Raw genomic sequence first — 24836 nt, 5'->3', positions numbered from 1 at the left:
CTTACGGTTCAAAGAAGAAATCACAGTGGAAATCAAAATATTTTGAACTGCATGATAATCAAAATACAATCTGTTGAAGCTTATGAGATGCATCTAATACCATATTTGAAGAAAACTGAGTAATCTAAATGAGGACTTAGCAAATTTTTAAAAGTCAGATAGTCACTGTTTTTGCCTTGGAAGTCTTGTGCTCTCTGTTGGCAATTACTCAGCTATACCATTATAAGCTGAGTGAAGGCAGCTGTAGTTGACAGATAAATGAGCATGGCTGTGTTCCAATAAGGACATGAAGTCGCAGGTACCATCCCACCCCACACTGCTGGCGGGAGGGTATATTAGCACAATTGGGAAAATTGTTTGGCGTCCGCTAAAGTTGAACATATGCTTTCCCTATGGTTTAGCACTTCCACTCCTAGAATGTACCCAACTGAAATGAGTATACCAATAGACATGTATAAGAATGTTCGAGACAGAATTAGGGGCACCTAGGTGGCTCAGTCAGTTAAGTATGCAACTCTTGATTTTGGCTCAGGTCATGATCTCAAGGTCGTGGGATCAAGTCTGAGTGAGCCTGCTTAACATCCTTTCTCTCCCTCTCCCTCCCTCTGTCTCTCTTAAAAAAAAAAAAAAAGTGTTCAAGACAGTGTTATCCAAAATAGCCAAGACTGGAACCAACCCAAATGTCCACTGACAGAAAAATAAATAACTTGCAATATAGTCATAGAGTGGATTACGTACAGCAGAGAGCTACAGCACATGCCACAGCATGAATACATGGACCTAGTATTTGCAAGAAAGCCAGAAACGAATGTATACTCAAAAAACAAGCAGAACTAGTCTGTGGAGTTAGGAGACTATTAATGTGCTGGAAATGTATTTACTGACCTTGGTGATGGTCACTCAGGTATGGGCCTTTTGATTAATTCATGGAGTTATACATTTGGTTCATAGACTTTGTTTTACTTCAATTTTTTAAAGGCTAATGTGTTTATACATGGTGCGTTAGGGAATATCTTGTCAACCATTGGGCTTCCGCTGTGAGGCGATAGGTTTCAAGCCAGCTTTTTCATTGGGTCTTCCAAGGTTGTCAGTAAGTATTCTTTTCTTGGGCCAGTTCTTCCAGAGAGGAATGTACAATTTCCTGCCTATGGAATCTGAGACTGTCTGCCAGCATTCTGGGAGCTAAGAAGTAGAAGGCAGCCAGAGTCTTGTTCATTATGCTCTTTCACTGGTACCCCTTTCCTCTCTTGACCCTGTGCCTGGTGTCTAGTGCCTCTGCCTCAGTGTCTCTTCATGATGGACCTCCACAGGGTGGGTTTTTTTTGGAATGGCTGACTGAGCTTAGCAAATTCTCTCCAAAACCAGTGGTAAAATTAGACAAAATTGTCCCGGAGCTCCACTGTGCTTGCTAGGTGGGGTGCTGCCCAAATCATGAATTGCTTAATAAAGCCAATTAGATCTTCCAAAAAGAATTAGAATTGTCAAAAACAACCATTTAACCTGGAAATGACCAAAGGAATATAATGATTGGGAACATTCAGGAAAATCTGGAATTCTGTCACATGAATTAGGCTACCTCTGGTTGGCTGTCCACCCTGCAGGCTGTGGGTTTGAGCCTTCTCCCCTCAAACCATCACTGTTAACCTTTTTTTAATGTTGAGGAAATGATGCTTGATGAAGTTAGGTAATAGCATCATGTGGCTGGCATATGGTGGAGTGGAGACTTGAACCCAGGCAGTCTGACCTTAGATTCAACAAACGGCTGTCACTGGCTCAACACAGCTCTGTTACAGGGATGAAGTGAGATAATTGACTTTAGATTGCTTTTCAAATTGTTGGATGCCGGGCCCCTGGGTGGCTCAGTCATTAAGCGTCTGCCTTCGGCTCAGGTCATGATCCCAGGGTCCTGGGATCGAGTCCCACATCGGGCTCCCTGCTCCGTGGGAAGTCTGCTTTCCCGTCTCCCACTCCCCCTGCTTGTGTTCCCTCTCTCACTGTGTCTCTCTCTGTCAAATAAATAAAATCTTTTAAAAAAAAAATTGTTGGATGCCATAAAAATAAATGAGGCATTAGCCTTGAGAAAGATACTAGAGCTTTAATGGAGATATTTCAACATTTGTAATTGATGATACCTCTTTTCTCATTGTGGGTTTTTTTCCCCCTAACCTTTTCTCTAGGACTCTTAATGCATTTTCTCTTCATTGCCTGTTTTAACCTTTAACATTCCCATGAGCCAGGCAGAAAAATTTAACAGTTTGTGTTATCCAGTAATTCATATTAGACATGCTCTATTTTCAAACAAATAAAAGGAGTTAGAACCTTTGAACATAATTTCTGTATCCAGATAGTTAGCTTAACTCTAGTTGTACTTAAAAGGATGGGGCACCTGGGTGGCTCAGTCGGTTAAGCGTCTGACTCTTGATTTCGGCTCAGGTCATGATCTCAGGGTCCTGAGATCAAGCCCTATGTTGGGCTCCACGCTCAGTGGGGAATCTGCTTCTCTCCTCCCTCTCCCTCTGCTCTTCCCCCTGCTCTAGTGCTCGCTCATGCGTGCACTCTCTCTCTCTCAGATCTTTAAAAAAAATAATAAAATTTAAAAATAAAAGGAAATTAGGAAGGTTCTGTTGTTTACAGTCATAGATGCTAAATGGGTGTTTGAAACACTGAGCTGTGTAAATTATATTTAAAGTTTATAAGGTGAGCAAATTGGTATTTTAAATATTAAATGAAAATTATACTAGTTTTGAGTGAAAGTTTTTTCAGATTAATCAGGAGTAATAGAGATGGGGAGTAATAGAGTAATAGAGATGAGGTGGGAGACCATGATTTCACTTTTTAAAAATTGGCAGTCAAGATTTCACCAACAGATTTCTCAGACCTAGTATAAGAAAAAGTTGATAATGTTGTCAGATTTTCTCTATTGATTCCCAAAATGTATTATTGGCAAGGCTCACCACGGAAACCTGGCTGTTAATACTTGGGTGCAGGTGCTGCTTGAGATAAGCTAACACACCAGTAGCTTTTCATGCCAAAATTGAATTAAAAGACTGAATGTGAGCGTGCTCATCTCCTGGTAACCATGTTCTCTGCCTCCTTTTAGACTGGATCAATCTCAGAGATGGACCCATCACCATATCTGACTCCTCTGATGAGGAAGGGGTTCCTATGCTGGTCACCCCGGCTCCTCAGGAACACGACGAAGAGGACCTGGATGATGATGTCATCCTGACAGAAGTGAGTTTCCTTAAACTTACCATGGTGAGGCATTATTGCAAGTTATTGATCTGATTCTTTGGCCCTGCGGCAGTGGTGGTTGGGGCCTTGTAGGACAGCTGAGAGCGCCATTTCTGTTGCCCTGTAGCACTCTGTGTGCTGTGGTCCTGCATCTCGGAACAGCCCCTTTTCTGCCCTGACTGATGCCCCCGTAGCTTTAGAAGCCGTATGTTTGGTCTCTTTCTCAACTTCTGCACTGTTGCTGTGACTATTCGTGCACTAGTCTGCACTGTTGCCATTACTACAACTTTACTGTGTATCTTAATATCCGGTAGTGCTCATCTCCCCTGTTGACTCTACATTTTTCAGAATCATCCTGGATATTTTTTTGCTTATATTTTTATATAAATTTTGAGCTCAGCTTTTCTAATTCCAGTAGGTAGATCAATGAATTCAAAACAAATCTTGTTAAACTTAACAATTTTTTTATAATATTGACCCTTTCTAACTTTTGTTCCATTTGGTCTAGCCTTCCTTTATATCCCTCAGCTAGAGCATTTTGAATTTTTCTTACTATAAATGTTAAACATTTTTGTTAAGTTTCTTCCCATTATTTTATCTTTTCTGTCACTTTTGTAAATGGCATCTTTTCTTCCACTATACCTTTTAACCACTTTTTTTTTAATTTAGGAGTCAGTTGGTTTTAAAAATAATTTTATATTAATTTCACCTTATCTTTATCATCTGTAGTTGTTTTTCAGTTGACCCTATGAACCTCTCAAGGGATGGCATCTGATCTATCTGCAAATAATGATACTTGCAGTTTCTTCCTTTCTAGTTTTTATATTTGTCTTTATCCTGTTTAATTATATTAAATAATGCCTTCTCAAAAATTTTAATAGTAGGAATAGGAATGAGAAATACCCACTGGCATAAATGGGAATACAGAATACTTTTAATGTTTCTTCACTAAGTGAGATGGTGGCTTTTTGCTTGAGATACCTTTTTTTTTTTTTTTAAGATTTTATTTATTTATTAGAGGGCACCAGCGGGGGAGGAGCAGTGGGAGAGGGAGAACCAGACTCCTGCCTGAGCAGGGAGCCTGATGTGAGACTCAGTCCTGGGATTCTGTGATCATGACCTGAGCCGAAGACAGACGCTTAACTAACTGAGCCACCCAGGCGCTCCTGCGATACCATTTTTTAAAGTATGTTAAGGAAGTAGCCATCTACTTTAAGTTTTTATTAGTGAATATAGAATTCTATCAAATTCCATTTCAGGGGCGCCTGGGTGGCTCAGTTGGTTAAGCGGCTGCCTTCGGCTCAGGTCATGATCCCAGGGTCCTGGGATCGAGCCCCATGTACGGCTCCCTGCTCCGTGGAGAGTCTGCTTCTCTCTCTCCCTCTGCCTGCCTCTCTGCCTACTTGTGCTCTCTATCTATCTGTCAAATAAATAAATAAAATCTTTAAAAAAAAAAATTCCATTTCAGCATCTGTGGAGATTGTCGTATAATTTTTCTTCGCTCTGTTAATCTCTGGATCGACTCTGTGTGGTAATGGTATTATAATGTAATGGTAATATGCCCTTGGATTCCATTTGCTAAGATATTATTTAGGGTTTTCTCCATAGATCTCATGAGTGAGATTGGCATGTAGTGTATGTGTGTGCCTGTGCTGTCTTTGACAGGGTTTTTATAAACATGATTGATTCTGATTTCATAAAAAGAATTTAGAAGTTTTCTTTCTTCTTTGCTTTAATATTACTATTTTAAATAACATTTGAGTTATGTTCCTTACAGATTTGGTAAAATCTGGCATTTGGGCTGTTGCTTTTCTTGGAGGCCAGTTCTTTGAAACTGTCTCAGCTTCCTCTACGATAATTAACATGTCTAGATTTTCTGTCACTTTTTTTTTTTTTTTTAAAGTAGGCTTTGCACGCAGCATGGAGCCCAATGCAGGGCTCAAACTCAATGACCATGAGATCAGTACCTGAGCCGAAATCAGGAGTCAGACACTTAACTGACTGAGATACCCAGGCGTCCTCTTCTGTCACTTTTTTTTTTTTTTTTTTTAAGATTTATTTATTTTAGTGTAGGGGGGCAGAGGGAGAGAGAGAATCTCAAGCAGACTCTGCACTGAGCATGGAGTCCAATGCAGGGCTCGATCTCACGACCCTGAGATTACAACCTGAACTGAAACCAAGAGTTGGGTGTTTAAGTGACCAAGCCACATCAGGTGCCCTTTCTCTCACTTTAATATCAGTTTGTATTTTTGTTTTGTTTTTGTTTTTTTAAGGATTTTATTTATTTGACAGAGAGAGACACAGCGAGAGAGGGAACACAAACGGAGAGAGGGAGAAGCAGGCTTCCCGCTGAGCGGGGAGCCCGATGCGGGGCTCGATCCCAGGGCCCTGGGATCGTGACCTGAGCCAAGAACTGAGTTCTCAACAACTGAGCCACCCAGGCACCCCTTAATATCAGTTTTGTTCACTGATATTTTCCTACAAAATAATTTCTTTAAGGTTTTTTTTAGTGTATTTAATAAAATTAAATAACCTGTTGTTCTCTCTCTGTCCTCTGAGTCTGTGGTTCCTCCATTTTCCTTTTCTATTTTGTGTACTTGTGTTTTATCCCCTTTCCCTGATTTGATGAACTAACATTACCTTCCTTCCTCCCCTCTTCTCCCTCCTTCACCAAAGAAACTGCTTTGAGATTCATGTTCTAGTGCTACCATTTGTTTTCTTACTAATCAGTTTCTGTTTTTGTCTTGAATGCTTTCCTTCTACTTTAGCATATTTAACACACTTCTTTGGCATTTATTTTATGGTCCTTTTACTGACTTCTTGAGTTAGTCATTCTTCATTCTTTTTTTTTTTTTTTTTTCATTCTTTTATATTTATTATTATTTTACTTATTGCCATGTAATGTATCACCTCAAAACTTAATGGCTTAAAACAACTGCAGTCATTTGTTTCTGTGGATCAGGAATTTGAGAAGGGCTCAGCTGGATTGTTCTGGCTGGGACGTCTTGTGTGGCTGTTGTCAGATGGTGCTGGAGCTGGGGCAGCAGGGGACTGGAGCAGCTGAAAGCCAACAGGCATTGCTTTTATCGGGGCTTCTACATAGGATCTCGCTCCCTTTTTAAAACAACTTTTTTGAGATATAATTCACATACCGTACAGTTTATCCATCTAAAATATACAGTTTGGGGCTCAGTCAGTTAAATATCCAACTCTTGATCTCAGCTCAGGTCTTGATCTCAGGGTCGTGAGCTCAAGCCCACGCTGGGCTGCACACTGGGCGTGGAGCCTGCTTAAAAAAAGAAAAGTATATAGGTCAGTAGTTTTTCATGTATTTACAGAGTTTTGCAGCCATCAACACAATTTTAGGACGTTTTCATTATCCCAAAAGGAAACCCTATGCCCACCCCGCCCCCACCCTGACACCACCATCCTCTGCACCCCTCCCTAGGCAACCACTAATTTACTGTCTGTCTGTATACATGTGCCTCTCTTATGGACATTTCATATGAATGGGATCATACAATATGTGATTTTATTTGTGACCAGCTTCTTTAATTCAACATAATGTCTTCAAGATTCATCTGTGATCTAGCATAAGTAAGTACTTCCTTTTTATTGCCGAGTAATATTCCATTGTATGGATGTACCACATGTTGTTTATCCATTCATCAATTGATGGACATATGGGATGCTTCCACTTTTTGCTGTTATGACTAATGCTGCTATGAACATTCATATAGCAGTTTTTGTGTGGACATATGTTTTTTTTTCTTGGTTATTGTCTTAGTCCATTCTGGCTACTATAACAAAATACCACTGGGTAGCTTATAAACAACAGAAATTTATTGCTCACAGTTCTGGAGGCTGGGAAGTCCAAGATCAAGACTCCAGCATGGTTGTGTTCTAATGAAGACCCTCTTTCTGGTTCAAAGCTAGCACCTCTCACTGTGTCCTCACATGGTAGAAGAGGCTAGGGATCTCTCTGGAGCCTCTTCTACAAAGGCACTAATCCCATTCATGAGGGTTCATGAGGGTCGGGAAGGCTGACCCGAACATTCAGACCATAGCAGTTATACCCCTAGGAGTGGAATTGCTGGATCATATAGTAACTCTGTTTTATTCTACCAGACTGTTTTCCATAGCAGGTGCACTGTCGTGCATTCCCACCAGCAGTGAATGAGGGTTCCAGTTTCTCCATATTCTCTCAAACAATTGTTAGTTATATCTTTTTATTAATGCCATCCTTATAGATGTGAAGTGGTATCTCATGGTTTTGAATTGCATTTCCCTATGGCTAATGTTATTTAGCCTCTTTTGATGTGCTTATTGGACATTTGCATATCTTCTTTGGAGAAATGCCTATGCAGATCATGTGCCCATTTTTAAATAGGATTGTCTTTGTATTATTGAATCTTTGTATATTCGTAGTGACCCTTATCAGATACCTGATTTGCGTATATTTTCTCTCATTCTTTGAATTGTCTTTTCACTATTTGATGGTGTCCTTTGAAGCATAAAAGTTTTAAACTGATGAAATTCAGTTTATTCTTTTGTCAGTTGTTTTTGGTGTCAGGTCTAATACATATGATCTGTTTTAAGGGCTTGTTCAGGCTTCCTCACATCACAGAGGCGCCTCAGCAATTAGTACTTTAAACTCTTCCTGGATAAAGACTTTAGAACACTTTAACTCTGTTTACCTACCAAATTAAATACTGTTCTTTAAATATATTTTAATTCTCTATACATTTTTTTAAACCCTACACAATCTTTTTTGTTTTATATGATCAGCATCCACTTCACTTCGTCCAAATACTTACCTTTTTTGTTGCTCTTCATTCCTTTCTGCATCTTGCAGATTATTTTTCTTCTACCTAAAGAACAGTCCTTAGCACTTCCTTTATAGTAAATCTGATCTTTTCATTCAGCATAAAATTCTTTGTGGTAGTTATTTTCTTTTAACACTAGGAATGTATTACTCCAGTGTTTTCTGGCTTTCTTTTTTGTGTTGAAAAGTCAGTCTTATTTTTGCTTTTGAAGGCAATATGTGCTTTTAAGAACTTATATTTGATTTCTGAAGTCTTCCTGTGCTATATTTAGATTTCTGTCGTTTGGGGTTTTTTAATTCATCCTGCTTAGATCTTCAAAACAAATCAAGCCACTGTCCTTCCTGAATATTTGTATTTTGTCTTCAAATATTGCTTCTTATCTCTCTCTTTCAGAACTCCACTTACATAGTTGGTAAAACCTTTTCACTGTAGTCTTTATTTCTACTGTTTTCTTACCTAATTTTCAAGCATTTTGTATCTATTCCTTATTTAGGCTGCTTCCTTTTTTCTTTTTTTTTTAAGATTTTATTTATTTGAGAGAGAGTGCACATGTTAGGGGGAGGGACAGAGGAAGAGGGAGAAGCAGACTCCCCACTGAGCAGGGAGCCTGATGCGGGGCTCCATCCCAGGACCCCGGGATCATGACCTGAGCTGAAAGCTGACACTTAACCGACTGAGCCACCCAGGTGCCCCTCACATTTGTTTTTCTTTTTTGTTTGTTTGTTTTATTTGTCAGAGAAGGAGAGCACAAGCAGGGGGAATGGCAGGCAGAGGGAGAAGCAGGCTCCCCGCTGAGCCAGGAGCCCAATGTGGGACTCAATCCCAGGATCCTGGCATCATGACCTGAGCTGAAGCAGACACTTTAACCAACTGAGCCACCCGGGCATCCCTTACATTTGTTTTTCAAACAAGGTTGGGGGATGAGCAATTTCAGATGGAGGGATTTAAACTATCCAAGCTAGGATTCATTTCCAGGGAGGTCCAGCATATTTCCAGTTTACCCTTGATTTTGAGATTTACCAGAACCCTTCCCTGTGGTGAGTTCTGAATTCCACCTGTGGTGCCCATAGCTCCTCAGTAAGGACGTCAGAAGTGTTGTTTGTCTTCTCATCTTCAGCTGGGCCTGGAATTAGCAAATGCAGCTACAAGAGAAAAGTACCCCAGTGTGGGGCTCATTTTACTGGACTTCTTCCTGGTTCCTCTCCCCCTATATATCTGAGGCCTTCAAGTAGATGTTTGATGTTGCTTTGATATTTTGACCAAGTTTTCTTTTACTCAGTAGAAGGATTGTTCTGAATGATCTAATGTTGTTACTAGAAACAGAAGTCCACTTTTGTGTTCTTAGCTATGTGCTTTCTGAATCACTGTGTGCCAATAACTTGATTATGTGATCATGTGTATGGTTGGGTTTTGCTTTAGGGGTTCTTTTTAAAGAGACTTTTAAATTTAATAGAGGAAATTTTTTTTTTTTTAAGATTTTATTTATTTATTTGACAGAGAGATAGAAAGCACAAGTAGGCAGAGAGGCAGGCAGAGGGAGAGGGAGAAGCAGGCTCCCCACAGAGCAGGGAGCCCGATGCGGGGCTCGATCCCAGGACCCTGGGACCATGACCTGAGCTGAAGGCAGCTGCTTAACCGACTGAGCCACCCAGGCGCCCCTTAATAGAGGAATTGATCTCTTTTATATTAAATTGCTTAATCACTACATCCAAGGTAGGGCTCAAACTCACAACCCCGAGATCAAGAGTCATACACTCTCCTGACTGAGCCAGCAAGGCGCCCCTCATTTATGTTTATTAATGTGACTATTACAATTTGTTTTTAGTTCTCTCATAGTATTTCTTTTGCTTTACATTTTTACTGCTTTTAAAAATAATCTTTCAGGGATACCTGGGTGGCTCATTCGGTTAAGCATCCGACTCTTGATTTCAGCTCAGATCATGATTTCATGGTCGTGGGATCAAGCCCTGTCCGGCTCTACACTCAGCAGAGAGTCTGCTTAAGGTTCCCTCTCCCCTCTTTCCCGGCTCATGTGCTCTCATGCTCTCTCTCAAAAATAAATAAATCTTTTTAAAAAATAATTATCTTTCACTATATATTCCCTGCATCTTGGAGGTTTTGTTTTTACTTATTTGGGGGCCATGTTCTAGCTGATAATTTGAAAAAATTTTTTTTTAATTTTTCTTTTTTTTGAAAGCTTTTTATCCTTAGTTTTTTTTTTTTTAGTTCTTCTGGTATTACTTTTATAGTTTTAAATGTTGTCCTTACGTGTATCAGTTGATTTATCAGCTTTAAGTGTATTTTTGGACCCCTGGCTTCTTCACTTCACCTCCCAGCTTTTGATGGTTACCTTATTTCTACTCAACCATGATTTAAAACATTTATATTAAAGAGAGAATTATTTTATTACTTCTTTGTGTTCTTGTTTCTGTTTTGTCACTATTTTACCTGCTGTGTAGTACTAATTTTCTAATTATGTTACTCATTTGCCATTTTTTTAAAAAATTGGATATCTTTATATAGTTTCTAGTTGTTTTTTATTACTCAACTTTGAATGCAATTGAAGTTTTCCTGGACCAGCTCTTTGTAGGCAGTTACGTTGGGGAAAGGCTCAGGCACTGTTGTTGACTAGCAGTTCTCTCTTACCAGAGGGTGGGTGGGTGTGTGTGTGTGTGGTGTGTGTGTGGTGTGTGTATGTGTGTGGTGTGTGTGTGTGTGGTGTGCGTGCATGCATGCGCACAGCGGGTGTTTGTGCACATGGACTTGTTTATATAGCCTTCTCTTCTTAGGACCTGGCAGAGATTGCTGGTTCCACAGAAGCCCATTTCAAAGTTTCTGTCCATCCTTTGTCACTGACAGCCTGCCCCCCCACACACACACACACACACAGGTGTTTGTTCCCTTATAGTCTAAGCTCCTCAGAAACTCCTGTCAAATGGAGTGGAGGTTCCCCTTGTTCCAAACAGGGTATTGGTCTTGTCCTCCCAGGGCACACCACCGTCTTTGGAAAACTTTCTGCCTTTCTGAAGCTTTCTCTTCCTTATCTGAAGTCTGTAGTTGTACTTCTGTCACTGCATTTATCACCTCCTCCTCTTACATGTTGTGATTTGGGATTGCACATGTCTGCTGGTTTCATCAAAGATTTTCAGTTCTGTGTCTCATTCTTCTCCCTGGATCGGGGTGATTTCAGAAGAGAGAAAGGTCAGAGGCATCTGTATTCCGTTACCTTACAGTTGGACGTCCATTTCAATTAAACTACTCTCTTGGGCATAAACTGTAGAATGTCTCTGATTTTTTTCTTTTTATGTTATAAGCAATGTGGCAGTGAGTATCTGATATATATGTGCCCTTTAGATACATAAGGGTTTGTAGAATAGATATAAAAAGGTTGTACTGATAGATCCTAAGGATATACATTTTTAATTTAGTCAGTAATGCCAAATTGTTTTCCTAAATTCGCCAGCATGTGAGAGTTTTCCCACATCCTTATCAGTGTTTGATATTATCTAACTAAAAACTCTGCCAGTCTTATGGGGGCTGGGGGTCTTTTTTTAATTTGCATTTTGCTAACTACTAATGAAGCTTAAATTCTTTCCATATTTTTTAACAATCCTCATTCCTCTGCTGTTTTGTCATTCTTTCATTATTTCCTCTACTATGCAGTTATTTTTTAGTGGTCTCAGGTGAAATTATAATTCAAACTATAACTCAGGTTCCAGTCTTTGAATGGCTACTCTGATTCTTACAGTTGTGATCAAATTTCAATATTAAGAGAAATGTTGAGAATAGGTTTTGTTGGGTAGGGTGTTTTGGGTTTTGTTTCTTTCCTGTCCTGTCTCCGAAGCTCAACATAAGTACACAAGGAGACATAGACCTAGGAAAGAAATTGAATTATTATTAAAATTTCATTTTTTCTTAGACAAATAAACCTCAGACATCACGACCCAATCTCATCAAACCAGCTGCCCAGTGGCAAGATCTCAAAAGATTGGGAGAAGAAAGGCCTAAAAAGTCTAGAACAGCCTTTGAATCAGATAAGAACGGCTATTTTTCAGTGTGTAACAGCTCATTGTTTGATTCTGGGGCACAGGATGATTCTGAGGATGACTACGGTGAATTTCTGGATCTTGGGCCTCCTGGAGTTTCTGAATTCATTAAGCCAAGTGGCCAAACAGAAAGAGAACCCAAACCTGGACCAAGTCATAACCAAGCAGCAAATGACATTGTCAACCCGAGATCAGAGCAGAAAATCGTTATCTTGGAAGAAGGTAGCCTTCTTTTACCAGAAGGTGATCCTCTGGACACTCAGAACCAGTCATCTGAAGATTCAGAGACAGAGCTTTTATCAAACCTTGAAGAATCTACTGCTATCCTAGATGATCAAGCCATCGAAGAAGACTGCTGGTTAGACCATCCTTATTTCCAGTCCCTAAACCAACAGCCTCGTGAGATAACAAACCAGGTTGTTCCTCAGAAGCGGCAGCCTGAAGCAGAACTGGGCCCGTTGTTGTATCAGCATGAACCCCCAGGGCTGGCTTTTCCAAGGCCAGCTTTTCCAAGACCAGAACCCCAGCAGGATGGGATTCCAGGCCCTTCTTCTCCTCAGCCTGCCCATCCTCTAGGAGAGCTTGAAGACCAACAACTAGCAATAGATGATGAAGAGCCAGGGCCAGCCTTTCCACTACAAGGATCTCAGGAGCCCAATTTGGAAAACCTTTGGGGGCAAGAAGCTACTGAGGTAGATCAAGAACTCGTTGCACTTTTAGTGAAAGAAACAGTAAGTTTTATTTTATTTAAGTGAATAATTACACTAAATGTAGTGAGTTTTCTTTTACTGCAAAATCACAACAGGGGAGGAGGGGGGGCACTTCATTGTCCTAAGGGATCTATAGGTGGATACCAGGAGAAGAAAGACTCTGAAGATAGGAAAATTAAATCAGTATTCCTCATCTACCCTTAACCCCACAGCAAGCCCTCTGGGATTCTAGCTGCAGATCATGGGTACCCTGGTGCTGTCATATGAGCAATCCCCCTGGTTTTAAAAAGGTTTTGAGTTAATTCCAATTCAGACCCGTAAGGCAGGTTTATAAGATTACCTAGAGCTGCACTGTCCAATGTGGTAGTTTCATGTACCTGTTTAAATGTAAGTGTCTTACAATTAAATGAAATTTATAATTCCATTTCCAGTGGTACTGGTCCCATTTAAAGTGCCTGACGGTCACATGGGGCTGAAGAGCTACCATACTGGAAAGCACAGAATAGAATATTTCCATCATTGTATGAAGTTCTTTTGGATATCCCTGATATAGAGTGTGATGCAGGGCTGTGGGTTCTGGCTCAGCTGCTCATTGCCTTTGAGCAGGCTTTTAACCCTTCTTCCCCCGGGTGTTTTCATCTAGCACACTAGCTCATGTGCATCTTAAGAGGTAGTGCTTTACTCCTTTTCGGACTCCTTTTGCCTGGGCAGAGATGTTCAGCGTTAATTGAAAGAGAGGGCGCCTGGGTGGCTCAGTTGGTTAAGCGACTGCCTTCGGCTCAGGTCATGATCCTGGAGTCCCTGGATCGAGTCCCGCATCGGGCTCCCTGCTCGGCAGGGAGCCTGCTTCTCCCTCTGACCCTCCCCCAGCTCATGTGCTCTCTCTCTCTCATTCTCTCTGTCTCAAATAAATAAATAAAATCTTTAAAAAAAAAAAAAAAAAGAAAGAGAGAAGAACGGGGAGACGAGCCATGAGAGACTATGGACTCCGAGAAACAAACCGAGGGGTTCTAGAGGGGGGATGGGTTAGCCGGGTGATGGGTATTAAGGAGGGCACGTATTGCGTGGAGCACTGGGTGTTATACGAAAACAATGAATCATGGAACACTACATCAAAAACTAATGATGTACTGTATGGTGATTAACATAACATAATAAAATAAAAGTAAAAAAACAAAACAAAACACGAAGAACGGATATGGAAAGTGGCAGAGGACCAGATAATCTCTAGGGTCCTTTCTAGAGTCCACAGTCTATGCAGACACGTACGTCTGCCCACAGACCTGCCTTACAGCCCCTTTCTCGTCTTAAGTCATTTTACTTTTTGCCATCTGGTTTTTATTGCAATTTGAAACCATTCTTGTGGATAAAAAATAATGTTTTTATTCCTTTTCAGGAGGCAAGATTTCCAGATGTTGCAAATGGGTATATTGAGGAGATAATTCATTTGAAGAATTACTATGATTTGAATGTGTAAGTACATCACATGCCTTTTGTTTTTCTTATTGTAGTGAAATACACATAATATAAAAATCTACCATTTTTACCATTTTTAAGTATACAGATCAGTGGCATTAATTATCTCCATATTTTTGCACAAGCATCACCACCATCTCCAGAACATTTTCATCTTCCCGAAATGGAACTGTCCCCATTAAACATTAACTCCTCATCCCCCACCCCTCCACCCCCAGCCCCTGGGACCTACACTTCTACTTTCTGTCTCTCTGAATTTGACTACTCCAGGGAGGGACTTCATAATCGTAGAATAACACAGTATTTGTCCTTTTGTGACTGGCTTATTTCACTTAGCATTATGTTTTCTTTAATGATCCTGTTAGAAGAGTTCTAATTTTAGTCATGTACAGACTTTTCTGGGTTTTACTTAATCCTGCATGGTTATGGAATTAAGGTGTTTTGTTAATTCTGAGCATTGGTACTACGTGTTTTGGTCAGGTTGTTTAAAGACATTTTCTTCCCTATATTTGTAACAAAGTGTTCTGCAACCACTCTGCCTGTTCGGAGAAGTGTATGGAAGTGTTTCTTTAGTGTTTATCATAAAAATGATAACTATAATTTTTAAAAAATAAAAGTGTCCCAAAGAAAACAAAATAAGTCCTTTTTCTTTTTACACTCTTTTCCCTCCTAGTCTGCAGAGGTAAAACCGTTGTAAGTTTGTGAGGAACATAGAATACTGAAACTAATAAAATTTTCAGTTAATGAATGCAGATTGCATCCATCAAACAGAAGAGGTAGTATACCTAAACCTCTGTCCTCAAAAGATTATGCCCAGCACTATAGTACTCAGCCCAGAGTGCAAGTGAGAGCTGTTCCCTGCCACGGCCAAGTGGGAAGAGCCCCATTTCCCAGGTCAGGAGCCAGAGGAGATGCTCTATTCTAATTCGTACAAAGACACTGTTGGTGCCAGTGGTCTTATTTTTTTGAGAGAGAAAGAGATAGTGAGAGAGAGCACAAGCGGGGAGGAGAGGGAGAAGCAGACTCCCCTCTGAGCAGGGAGTCCGACACGGGGCTCGATCCCAGGACCCCGGGATCATGACCTGAGCTGAAGGCAGACGCTTAAACGACTGAGCCCCCCAGGTGAACCAGAAATGAGTCAAAGTTTCATAATGTGTTTATCTCTTTAGCTTCTTAATCTAGAATAATCCCCCACTTAATTTTTTTTAAATTTTTCCTCCTAGTATTTTTTAACATAGGTTGAAAGACTGTACAATGAACACCCATATATCCACCACCTGGATTATTATCTGGCATTCTGCTGTAAGATTTTTGTCCTTTTACTTCTTTTTTCTCTTTTTCTAAGTTACTGTGGACTTAAAGTTTTTATATAAGTGGTATTTTAAAATGAGTTACAACCTTTTTTGTTTTTGGTACTGAATTATCCTACGTTTGACCAGTAGGAACCTCTTAAGATGCATCTGTATCATTTTGACAGGGCCCAGTTAGTCTGAGCATGTCCTTGCTTTGTAAAGTACGGAGTTGCCTGGGCTTACCTTGAATGTTTCTGCCCTAAACCTGGAATGTGGTCATTTCTCCAAGAAACCCAGGTTTTTGCCACTAGCATGTCATCACTTGTCAGCCCTTACAGGAGACAGACGAAGGAAATATGGGGTTTTTTTAATTACATGTTCATGATTTCCCATTTAAGTTTAACATTAAGGTTTTTTTCCCTCAGTCTTTCTAAATTTTACATTTTTGTGTTCTTCCACTAAAAATGTAGTTTCTAGTAACATTAATACATTTTTTTATCCTATAATATACATAAAATAAATTGTAGTACCAGTGTTACTATTGAGGACTACTACTGAGTGAAGTAAAAAATGTTTTATAGTTATTTTGGGCTTACTGCATGTCTAGCTAAGGCAGTACAGTTAGAATAGAGACTATCCTAGGCAGTAGATCAGTCACGTTCCTCAGTTCTAGAAATTTGGTAGCCAGTATCTCCTCAGATAATCCTGTTCTCTTCCTTTTGCTGTCAATGCTTCTCCCCCGTCCTCTGTGGCTCTTGACCCCATCTCTTTGTCTCTGTGATACACTCTGGGTGATTTCTTCAACGCAGTCCTCCAGCTCACTAATTTTCTTTTTAGTGGGGTGTAATCTGCCATTAAACTCATCCACAGAGGTGCCTGGGTGGCTCAGTTGTTACACGTCTGCCTTTGGCTCAGGTCTTGATCCCAGGGTCATGGGATCGAGCCCCACATCGGGCTCCCTGCTCAGCGGAAAGCCTGCTTCTCCCTCTCCCACTCCCCCTGCTTGTGTTCCTATTCTCGCTCGCTCTCTGTCAAATAAAATCTTAAAAAAAAAAAAAAAAGCTCATCCACAGTATTTTTAGTTCCATATCCTATATTCTCATTCTGGCATCCTTATTTTATAATACTCCGGATCATTTTTCTAGTGTCATTTTTTGACTGTATTTTTAATCCATTTAGTTCTCTAAACACAATAAACATAGCTTCTTTGTGTTCTGAGTGTGATCATTCTGACATGTGAAGTCCTTGTGAATCTCATTCTGTTGTTTCTGCTGGCTCTCTTGGTGTCCTGTTTTCCTTGTGCGTTTTGTAAATTTTGACTGTGAGCTCATTTCTTGGGGTTTTGATAGAAATGGTTCCTTCTGGGAGGATTCACTTTTGTCTTTCATCATGTGCCCAGGGGCAGTGTCAGTCTAACACTACTTTATACTTTAGATTGTTGTCTGCAAGGCTTTGGGTCATCAAGATAGTAAGAATTTAGTCCTGGATGAGGACTGGGTATAATCTTCACCAATTCTCACAGGGCGTTTTGTTTTCCTCTCCATCCACTCGTCAGTATTAAAGCATGTTTCTCTTTGTGGTCTGTAAGATTTGTCTGTGTGCCCTATGAAGTAAGAGCTCAAGATGATGATGATTATCATCATCATTATTTTCTTTTTGAATATATAAATGACTTGATGAGTGCACTCAGGAAAATCTAGCTTCTGTTTAGCTTACTTCTCTGGGGTTTCACTTTCACTTAGGTTTGGACTCCTAGGAACTCCTAACTTTAATTTGATTACTTTACAAGTTCTGTTTTAATATCAGCATTTTTTAAGCCTTTTTTCTTGTGGACTGCATACAGAAAAATGCACAAAATAAAGATAGCCAGCATAATAATTTATCACAAATCAAACATTCATGTAACTGCCACCTAGAAATCTTCAAAAAATAGAACATTGCCACCATCTTTGAACACTAAAGATTTTGTGAAGATTTCATGTTGTCTCTGTTCTTTTGTGACTGGCTTCTTTCACTCAGCATTATGTTTCTGGGGTTTACCCATGCTCTGTAATTCATTCATTTTCATTGCTATGTGGTATCCCATTTGTATCAAAATACTATAATTTTTCCCTCTACTTTTTTTTTTTAATTTTTTTTTTAAATATTTTATTTATTTAGTTGACAGCACAAGCAGGGGGAGCAGCAGGCAGAGGGAGAGGGAGAAGGTATTTACTTGAGCAAGAGCAAAAGAGAACATAGAGGGAGAGGGAGAAGCAAACTCCCTGCAGAGCAGAGAGCCCAACGCAGGGCTCGATTCCAGGACCCTGGGATCATGACCTGAGCCAAAGGCAGATGCTTAACTGACTGAGCCACCCAGGCGCCCCTGGCTGCTGATATTTTCAAGCAGAAATTTTTTATTTCTGAATTTTTGTTCTTGTTTCTCATCTTTGGGAGGATTGGTCTGCCATTACTAAAAATAAAAGTGCTGTTTTATTGTAAGCTTTCAAAATTTTTGAATATCTAAATTACTTGATAATTACATTATTTTTAACTAATAAACTTTGTCTTTAGAGCATTTTTAGATTCATAGCAAAATTGAATGGAAATAACTAGTACATTTTTACAATAAAAAGTATCTCCTAGACTTCCCCTCAACTAAAAAACAGCTGATTTTATTTTTATGTAACCTTTTAGTTCTTGGAATGCAAACACAATTTTTTCAGAGAGTAAATGCATTTCTGGGTATCTTGTTTATGAAATAATGCTAAGCAAAAAATATTTTCCATTTTTTTCTTTATGATGTTAATAATGATCACCTTTAATAACAGTTTTATTGAGTTTTCCTCTTCGTTAAATACTTTGTTCATAGGGGCGCCTGGGTGGCTCAGTCGTTAAGCGTCTGCCTTCGGCTCAGGTCATGATCCCAGGGTCCTGGGATCGAGTCCCGCATCGGGCTCCCTGCTCAGCAGGAAGCCTGGTACTCCCTCTCTCACTCCCCCTGCTTGTGTTCCTGCTCTCGCTATCTCTGTCTCTGTCAAATAAATAAATAAAATCTTTAAAAAAAAAAAACTTTGTTCATAGTTTTCACCAATGTTCTAATGAACATTATTCTCCATATGGCACTTTCCCTTTTCTTTCTCTATACCTGCTACATGCTGAAACCCTAAAAGTTAAAATTCAGGGTTGGACATTATAAACAAATTCATGGTCATTGAAACTATTTCCAAATAGATTTCCAGTGGAGTTGTACCAGTTTATGTTGCTGTTGGAGATGTACATGAATTGCTTTAGTAATTTCTCAGTGATGATGCATAGTGGTGGTGTTAACTAGGCGTAAAGTAGCTTACTATTTTGGTTTATTTCTTTGATAATGGGCTGCATGGCAGTTTTCATGCATTTGTTTGACTAATTGTATTTCTCTCCTTTGTGAATTGTTTGCATCTTTTCTCACTGAATTGTTTTGTTGTTGTTCATGTTTTCCTGATTATGAAACACAATACTTGTGTGTTCAGTTTGGAAAATATAAATGATTAAGTATAAACCTAGCCCATGTAGCTAAGAATACTGTAGAATATTCTAAAGAATATAGAATAGTGATTTGAATAGGAAATGCCAAGTTTAAGTATTTTTTAATAATTTATAGTAAATATTAAAGTAACACTTTAGAAATTTAGTATACTTTGTTTCCCTCTCATTCTACAAATGAATGTATTATTTTTCAAGTATTTGCAAGATTAATTTCTGTGAAGTACCAGTAAAATGGGATCAAATTGACAGATTCTGTGACAATTTGTTCTCTTACCTCCTGAGTCTCATACATATCCTTTTTTCTAGGGACTTACTGATTCTGTGCTTTTCACATCACTCATGCAAATATTCATTCTTAAACATATAAAAATTCTTGTGAAATCCAAAGAAAGGGGACTGTGCAGTAATTGTATTAAATCTTTTCAAACCTGTAGTCTTCTGAGTTTCCTAACATGACTTTTGTTCCTGGGCTCTTGGGACTAAGGTGTTAATTCCCACAACTAAGCTAAATATTGTTAATGTAGACCCAAAGGGAGGCACAAAACAAAGTTGAGCAGGCTGGCATTGTGTGTGGCTGACTCTCGGTTACTTTATGTGCAATCTTTAAATCACCTTTAGACATAACCAGCTGGTCATTTTAGCAAGAGGGATTTATTCACCAGAGAACCTCCTGTGATGGTAATCTCTTTGAGCTGATTACTAAGACTTCACTCACATGTGATGAATCTTAAATTGGATCGAGGCAGCAACAACTATCTAAGGAATAAAAGCTTGGAATACTAGGTTGGCTCATTTAGGAGGAGTGCTTTCTTGAGACCCTTCAGCTTGTCAGGTCAGATCAGATGTGAAATAACATACATAGGTGGGCAGATTTGAGTTCTCACAAGCCTCCCACCCCAGGCTGTAAATATTGATGTCTTGGGTTATAGTTCATTTCTACAGAAGAGAAACTTTGTATTTAATTACCTGTGCCACTGAATGTCATTTAACCTCCAGGAAAGTTCTGTTGGTAAGGGTGAAGATACTAAAATAGAAATGACTTTGACAGTTCAAAATGAGAGCCTTTTGTGGGGGGGACGCCTTCTGTTGTCAGTCAGTAGAGGGCTTCCGATTCTTGATACCGGGACCGGGATCATGAGTTTGAGCCACGCGTCAGGTGTACAGATTACTTTAAAAAAAAAAAAGATTGCATCATAAACAGGTTTGACTTAAGATTGAAACATAAATATGTAACAGAATGAGACCCTCTGATTTCTGCCATGTGGAATTCCTTCTCTTGCAGTGTTTCGGTATGTGATCTTCTTAATATTGGAAATATAAAATGAATTGGTCAGAGAAGAATCCCTAAAATATGGTTGGTCTTTTGTTTTCTTTTCTAGAAATTACACCTACTATCCTGTCTCTGTGTCATATACTGTAATTCTGTATAATGTACTTTAGAAAATACATAAAAGTAGAAAATTTTAAAGGATGAGATTTTTAAAAATAGGAGTTGTAATACTTCTTCCAGTACCGTAGCAGATCATCTTCCACGCACCCCACGTGGATAACTGGCTTCGCTCATGGGTAGCCATTTTTGTCAAAGAAGATTCTTCACTGAGTGACCTTTTTATCTTTCCCCAAGTTCCTGATACCTGGCTGTTTATTGGGTTGTGGTAGCCACACTTACCAGAACATTACAAACAGGCATATTTGAGATTGAGGAGCTTCTCCACATCTGGGTTGTAGTTTGTCTGGATGTGCATGTGAACAGAGTTGTTTAGACTTTGAGGCCTTTCCCCAATGATACTAGCTAGATTCTTGGTGGTGGCTAACTCTCAGGTCAGCCTACAAAGAGCTGTATAACCTACAGAAGGGGTTGCAGATGAAGCATGCCCTCCCAGACTCTGTTCCCAGACACTCTCCCCCGTAGGTGAGAAGAGGAGCTGGAGGGAAGTGCTTTTTCTCTCCTCTTCCTGCTGGACCTGTCCTACTATTAAAGGCTCCACTGTTGGCACTGGACAGGAGAGACCTGGGAAGAAGGGATTCAAGAATCATGGGGTAGAGTCATCTGAAGAACCTGCAGGAGCAAGGAAAGGGAGAAAGATGGAGAAGGGAAAATCCCCATGGCCCTGTGAGCCGAGAAGCTTTCCTGCTACTGAAGTGGCTAGTGCTACACACCCCCCAGGCTGTTTTTATCTGTGGAATCATCCCAAGAGCCCAGCATGTTGCTGTATTTGGTTGTTACAGGGTGAAGAACCTTGCTGGTTAACATTTGTTAAATCTGGACAGTGATACATCAGCATGTGTTATCTTACTCTATATCCTTACCTTTAAATGTATTTCATGATGGTGATAAAGGGACAAGGCTATAGGTTTGGCATGAAGAGAGTCCGTTCTTAGGCAGACACGGTCTGTTCTTTCAGCCTTGCAGCTGGGCAAACTGAACGTCACTGAAATTCTTCATGGGGACTTGTATTACCAGAGGGTTACAAAAAGTATTACTGAATTAACAGAAGGTCTTTTAATTCCATCCATTTACTTTAGCAAACTGTTTTATGGCTTTTTATTTTTATTTAAATTCAATTAACATATAATGTATTACTGTTTTAGAGGTGTAGAGGTCAGTGATTCATCAGTCTTAATATAATACCCAGTGCTCATTATATCACGTGCCCTCCTTAATGTTATCACCCAGTTACCCCAACCCCCACCCCTCTCTGCTCCAGCAACCCTCAGTTTGTTTCCTATGATCAAGAGTTGCTTATGGTTTGTCTCCCTCTCTTTCGTCTTTTTTTCCCCTCTCTTCCCCTATGATCTTCTGTTTTGTTTCTTAAATTCTACATATCAGTGAGATTATATAATTGTCTTTCTCTGATTGACTTATTTCGCTGAGCATAAAACCCTCTAGTTCCATCCACATTGTTGCAAATGGCAAGATTTCTTTTTTTTTTTTTTTTTGATGGCTGAGTAGTATTCCGTGTGTGTGTGTGTATCACATCTTCTTTATCCATTCATCTGTCGATGGACATCTGGGCTCTTTTCATAGTTTGGCTATTGAGGACATTGCTGCTACAAACATTGGGGTGTAGGTGCCCCTTCGGATCACTACATTTGTATCTTTGGAGTAAATACGCAGTAGTGCAATTGCTAGGTCGTAGGGTAGCTCTATTTTCAACTTTTTAAAGAACCTCCATACTGTTTTCCAGAGTGGAGCAAACTTCTTAATTGCGAATGTGAATACGTTTCCCCACCCCTCGTTTGTTACAGTTTTCTGACAAACTGTAGATACTCTTCATCTAAATTCTCCAGTTCCATACTCTTCAGCCAGTAAGAATTTGAGTGACTTCATGACATTGACACCTGACAGAAGTGTGCATTCATTAGTATGTTTACTGCTTTTTAAAACTAGAAGCAAAAATAGAAATTAAGTATATCTGTCTTTTATTTGTCTATTTCATTTTTCTGATCTGCAAACAATTTAATAGGCCAGTCATAGTGTATGATGAGGCACATTATTTTTCAAACATTGTATTTAAATCAATGGCAGGTGTGGGATTTGGAAGCACTATGAAAATAACATCATTTACTTTTGCAGACTTTGTAATTTTCTTCTGGAAAATCCAGACTATCCAAAGAGAGAAGACAGAATCATTATCAACCCCAGTAGCAGCCTGCTTGCCAGCCAGGATGAGACAAAGGCAAGTGTTGTGCTCTTTGTTTTGCAGTCTACCTAGAAATGCTCTGCTTTTTTCATCTTTGTGGTAAGAAAGTGCTTTGTTGGGACACATTTTTTAAAGACTAGCCAGGAAAATAGGATTTCAGAATATACTTATCCCTTCAGTGGATTTTCCCAACCTGAGTCACTTTGGATTCTGTATTTAACTTTTGTTGTAACTCCATCATCCCTTTCCCACAAAAAGTTAAACCTTCCATATCTTTAGTCTTACAAAGCAAGTTTTTAAAATGAAACAAGAAGGGGCGCCTGGGTGGCTCAGTTGGTTAAGCAACTGCCTTCGGCTCAGGTCATGATCCCGGAGTCCTGGGATCGAGTCCCACGTCGGGCTCCCGGCTCAGCGGGGAGCCTGCTTCTCCCTCTGACCCTCTCCCCTCTCATGCTGTTTCTCTGTCTCTCTCTCTCTTTCTCTCAAATAAATAAATAAATAAAATCTTTTTAAAAAATAAATAAATAAAAATAAAATGAAACAAGAATTAGCCAGGATTCTTTGTATCGTTTTGGTGGGTTTTTTTGTTTTTGTTTTTCAATATTTTATTACGATAATTTTCAAACATACAGTAAAGCCAAAAGAATTTTACACTGATCACCTATATATCTACCAGCAGTACTATTAAAAGTTAACATTTTATTATATCCACTTTGTCACATATCCATCCCTCTGTCCATCAGTGCATCTCATATTTCATTTCATTATGCATTTCAAAGTAAATCACAAAAACATCAGCACACTGCCCTATACATACATACTTTAGCGTGCATTTCGGCACCTAGAGTTCAATATCTGTGTATAGTTTTTCTTTTGATGTAAGATTTATATACAGTGCATATACCTGTATAACCAAATCCTGTATTAACATAAAAAGTTTGATTTTTTTTAAGATTTTATTTATTTGAGGGAGGGAGAGAGAGAGCAAGCACAACTGGGTGGAGAGGCAAGAGGGAGAAGCAGACTCCCCACTGAGCAGTGGACCCCCCCAACCCCTGCCGACGTGGGGCTCAGTCCCAGAACTCCAGAACCATGACCTGAGCCAAAGGCAGATGCTTAACCAACTGAGCCACCCAAGTGCCCCTGATTTTTTTTAAATCTTAATCATCACTTTATTTGTAATCCTACCTAGCATTTAGTTTCTCAAGTGGTGAAGGAAAGTCTAGATCAGAACTACTTCATGGCTGCTCGATCCTTCTACTCCCCACACATTCTTTTGACTGTCTCTCTTACGTATTCTGTAGTCAGAGAAATGCTGGTTTTTTCTAAACATTTTGTGGAGAGAAATTGGCTGAAAGATGGGTTTCAAATCCGTAGCTATACTTTTTACTAGTGCTGACTGGCACAACTACTCTCCAGACTCCAGCTTATTTAACATTTCTGAACCACCAGTTTTTTCATCTCTGTACAGGACTGGTAACCTCTGTAGAGTAATCATGTATACAAATGAGATGATTCTATTTTGTAATAAGCAGTCCTTGAAGTGATGCCACCTCGTGGGAAATGCATTATCTGGCCTCCTAATGTGCCTCTCTCTCTCTCTCTCTCGTTTCAGTTGCCTAAAATAGACTTTTTTGACTACTCTAAATTGGTTCCTCTTGACCAGCGTTGTTTCATCCAAGCTGCTGACCTCCTGATGGCCGACTTCAAAATGCTCAGCAGTCAGGATATCAAGTGGGCCCTGCATGAACTCAAAGGACACTATGCAATCACCCGAAAGGTGCTCTACTTGGTCTTCCTGGTGGGGTCACACCTCTTGACTACTTCTTCCCATGATAACAGAATGAAGAGTTCAGCTTGCGGAAATTGGGATGGTTTATGATGGCAAAGAGCTAAGGAGTTTGTCAGGGTGAAGATAAATAGACAAACGTATTTGCTGATCAGGAGGAACTGAATGAAAAGAAATAATAGATTAGAAGCAGGGAAGTTCTGAGGGCGCCTGGCTGGCTCAGTCAGTAGAGCATGTGACTCTTGAACTCAGAGTTGTGAGTTCAAGCTCCACCTTGGGCATGGAGCCTACTTAAAAAAAAAGGTTTCA

General features: G+C 39.7%; 1 protein-coding gene across 6 annotated transcripts in view; it reads left to right on the top strand.

Moving 5' to 3' along the window:
* RNF216 (ring finger protein 216) overlaps positions 1 to 24836 on the top strand; it is a 147173-nt gene that overhangs the window by 19816 nt on the left and 102521 nt on the right. For 5 of the 6 annotated variants that reach the window (XM_078074285.1, XM_078074286.1, XM_078074287.1 and 2 more), the window contains 5 exons: positions 3101 to 3234; positions 11980 to 12837; positions 14213 to 14289; positions 22672 to 22774; positions 24354 to 24518. In XM_078074285.1, coding sequence (XP_077930411.1) covers positions 3101 to 3234; positions 11980 to 12837; positions 14213 to 14289; positions 22672 to 22774; positions 24354 to 24518 — 1337 coding nt within the window. The remainder of the gene's footprint in view (positions 1 to 3100; positions 3235 to 11979; positions 12838 to 14212; positions 14290 to 22671; positions 22775 to 24353; positions 24519 to 24836) is intronic. The other variant, XM_078074288.1, reaches the window with a different exon arrangement.

The sequence above is a fragment of the Halichoerus grypus genome, chromosome 6, assembly GCF_964656455.1.
Source record: "Halichoerus grypus chromosome 6, mHalGry1.hap1.1, whole genome shotgun sequence".
In the NCBI taxonomy this organism is placed as follows: Eukaryota; Metazoa; Chordata; class Mammalia; order Carnivora; family Phocidae; genus Halichoerus; species Halichoerus grypus.
This window is presented reverse-complemented; position numbering and strand designations above follow the sequence as displayed.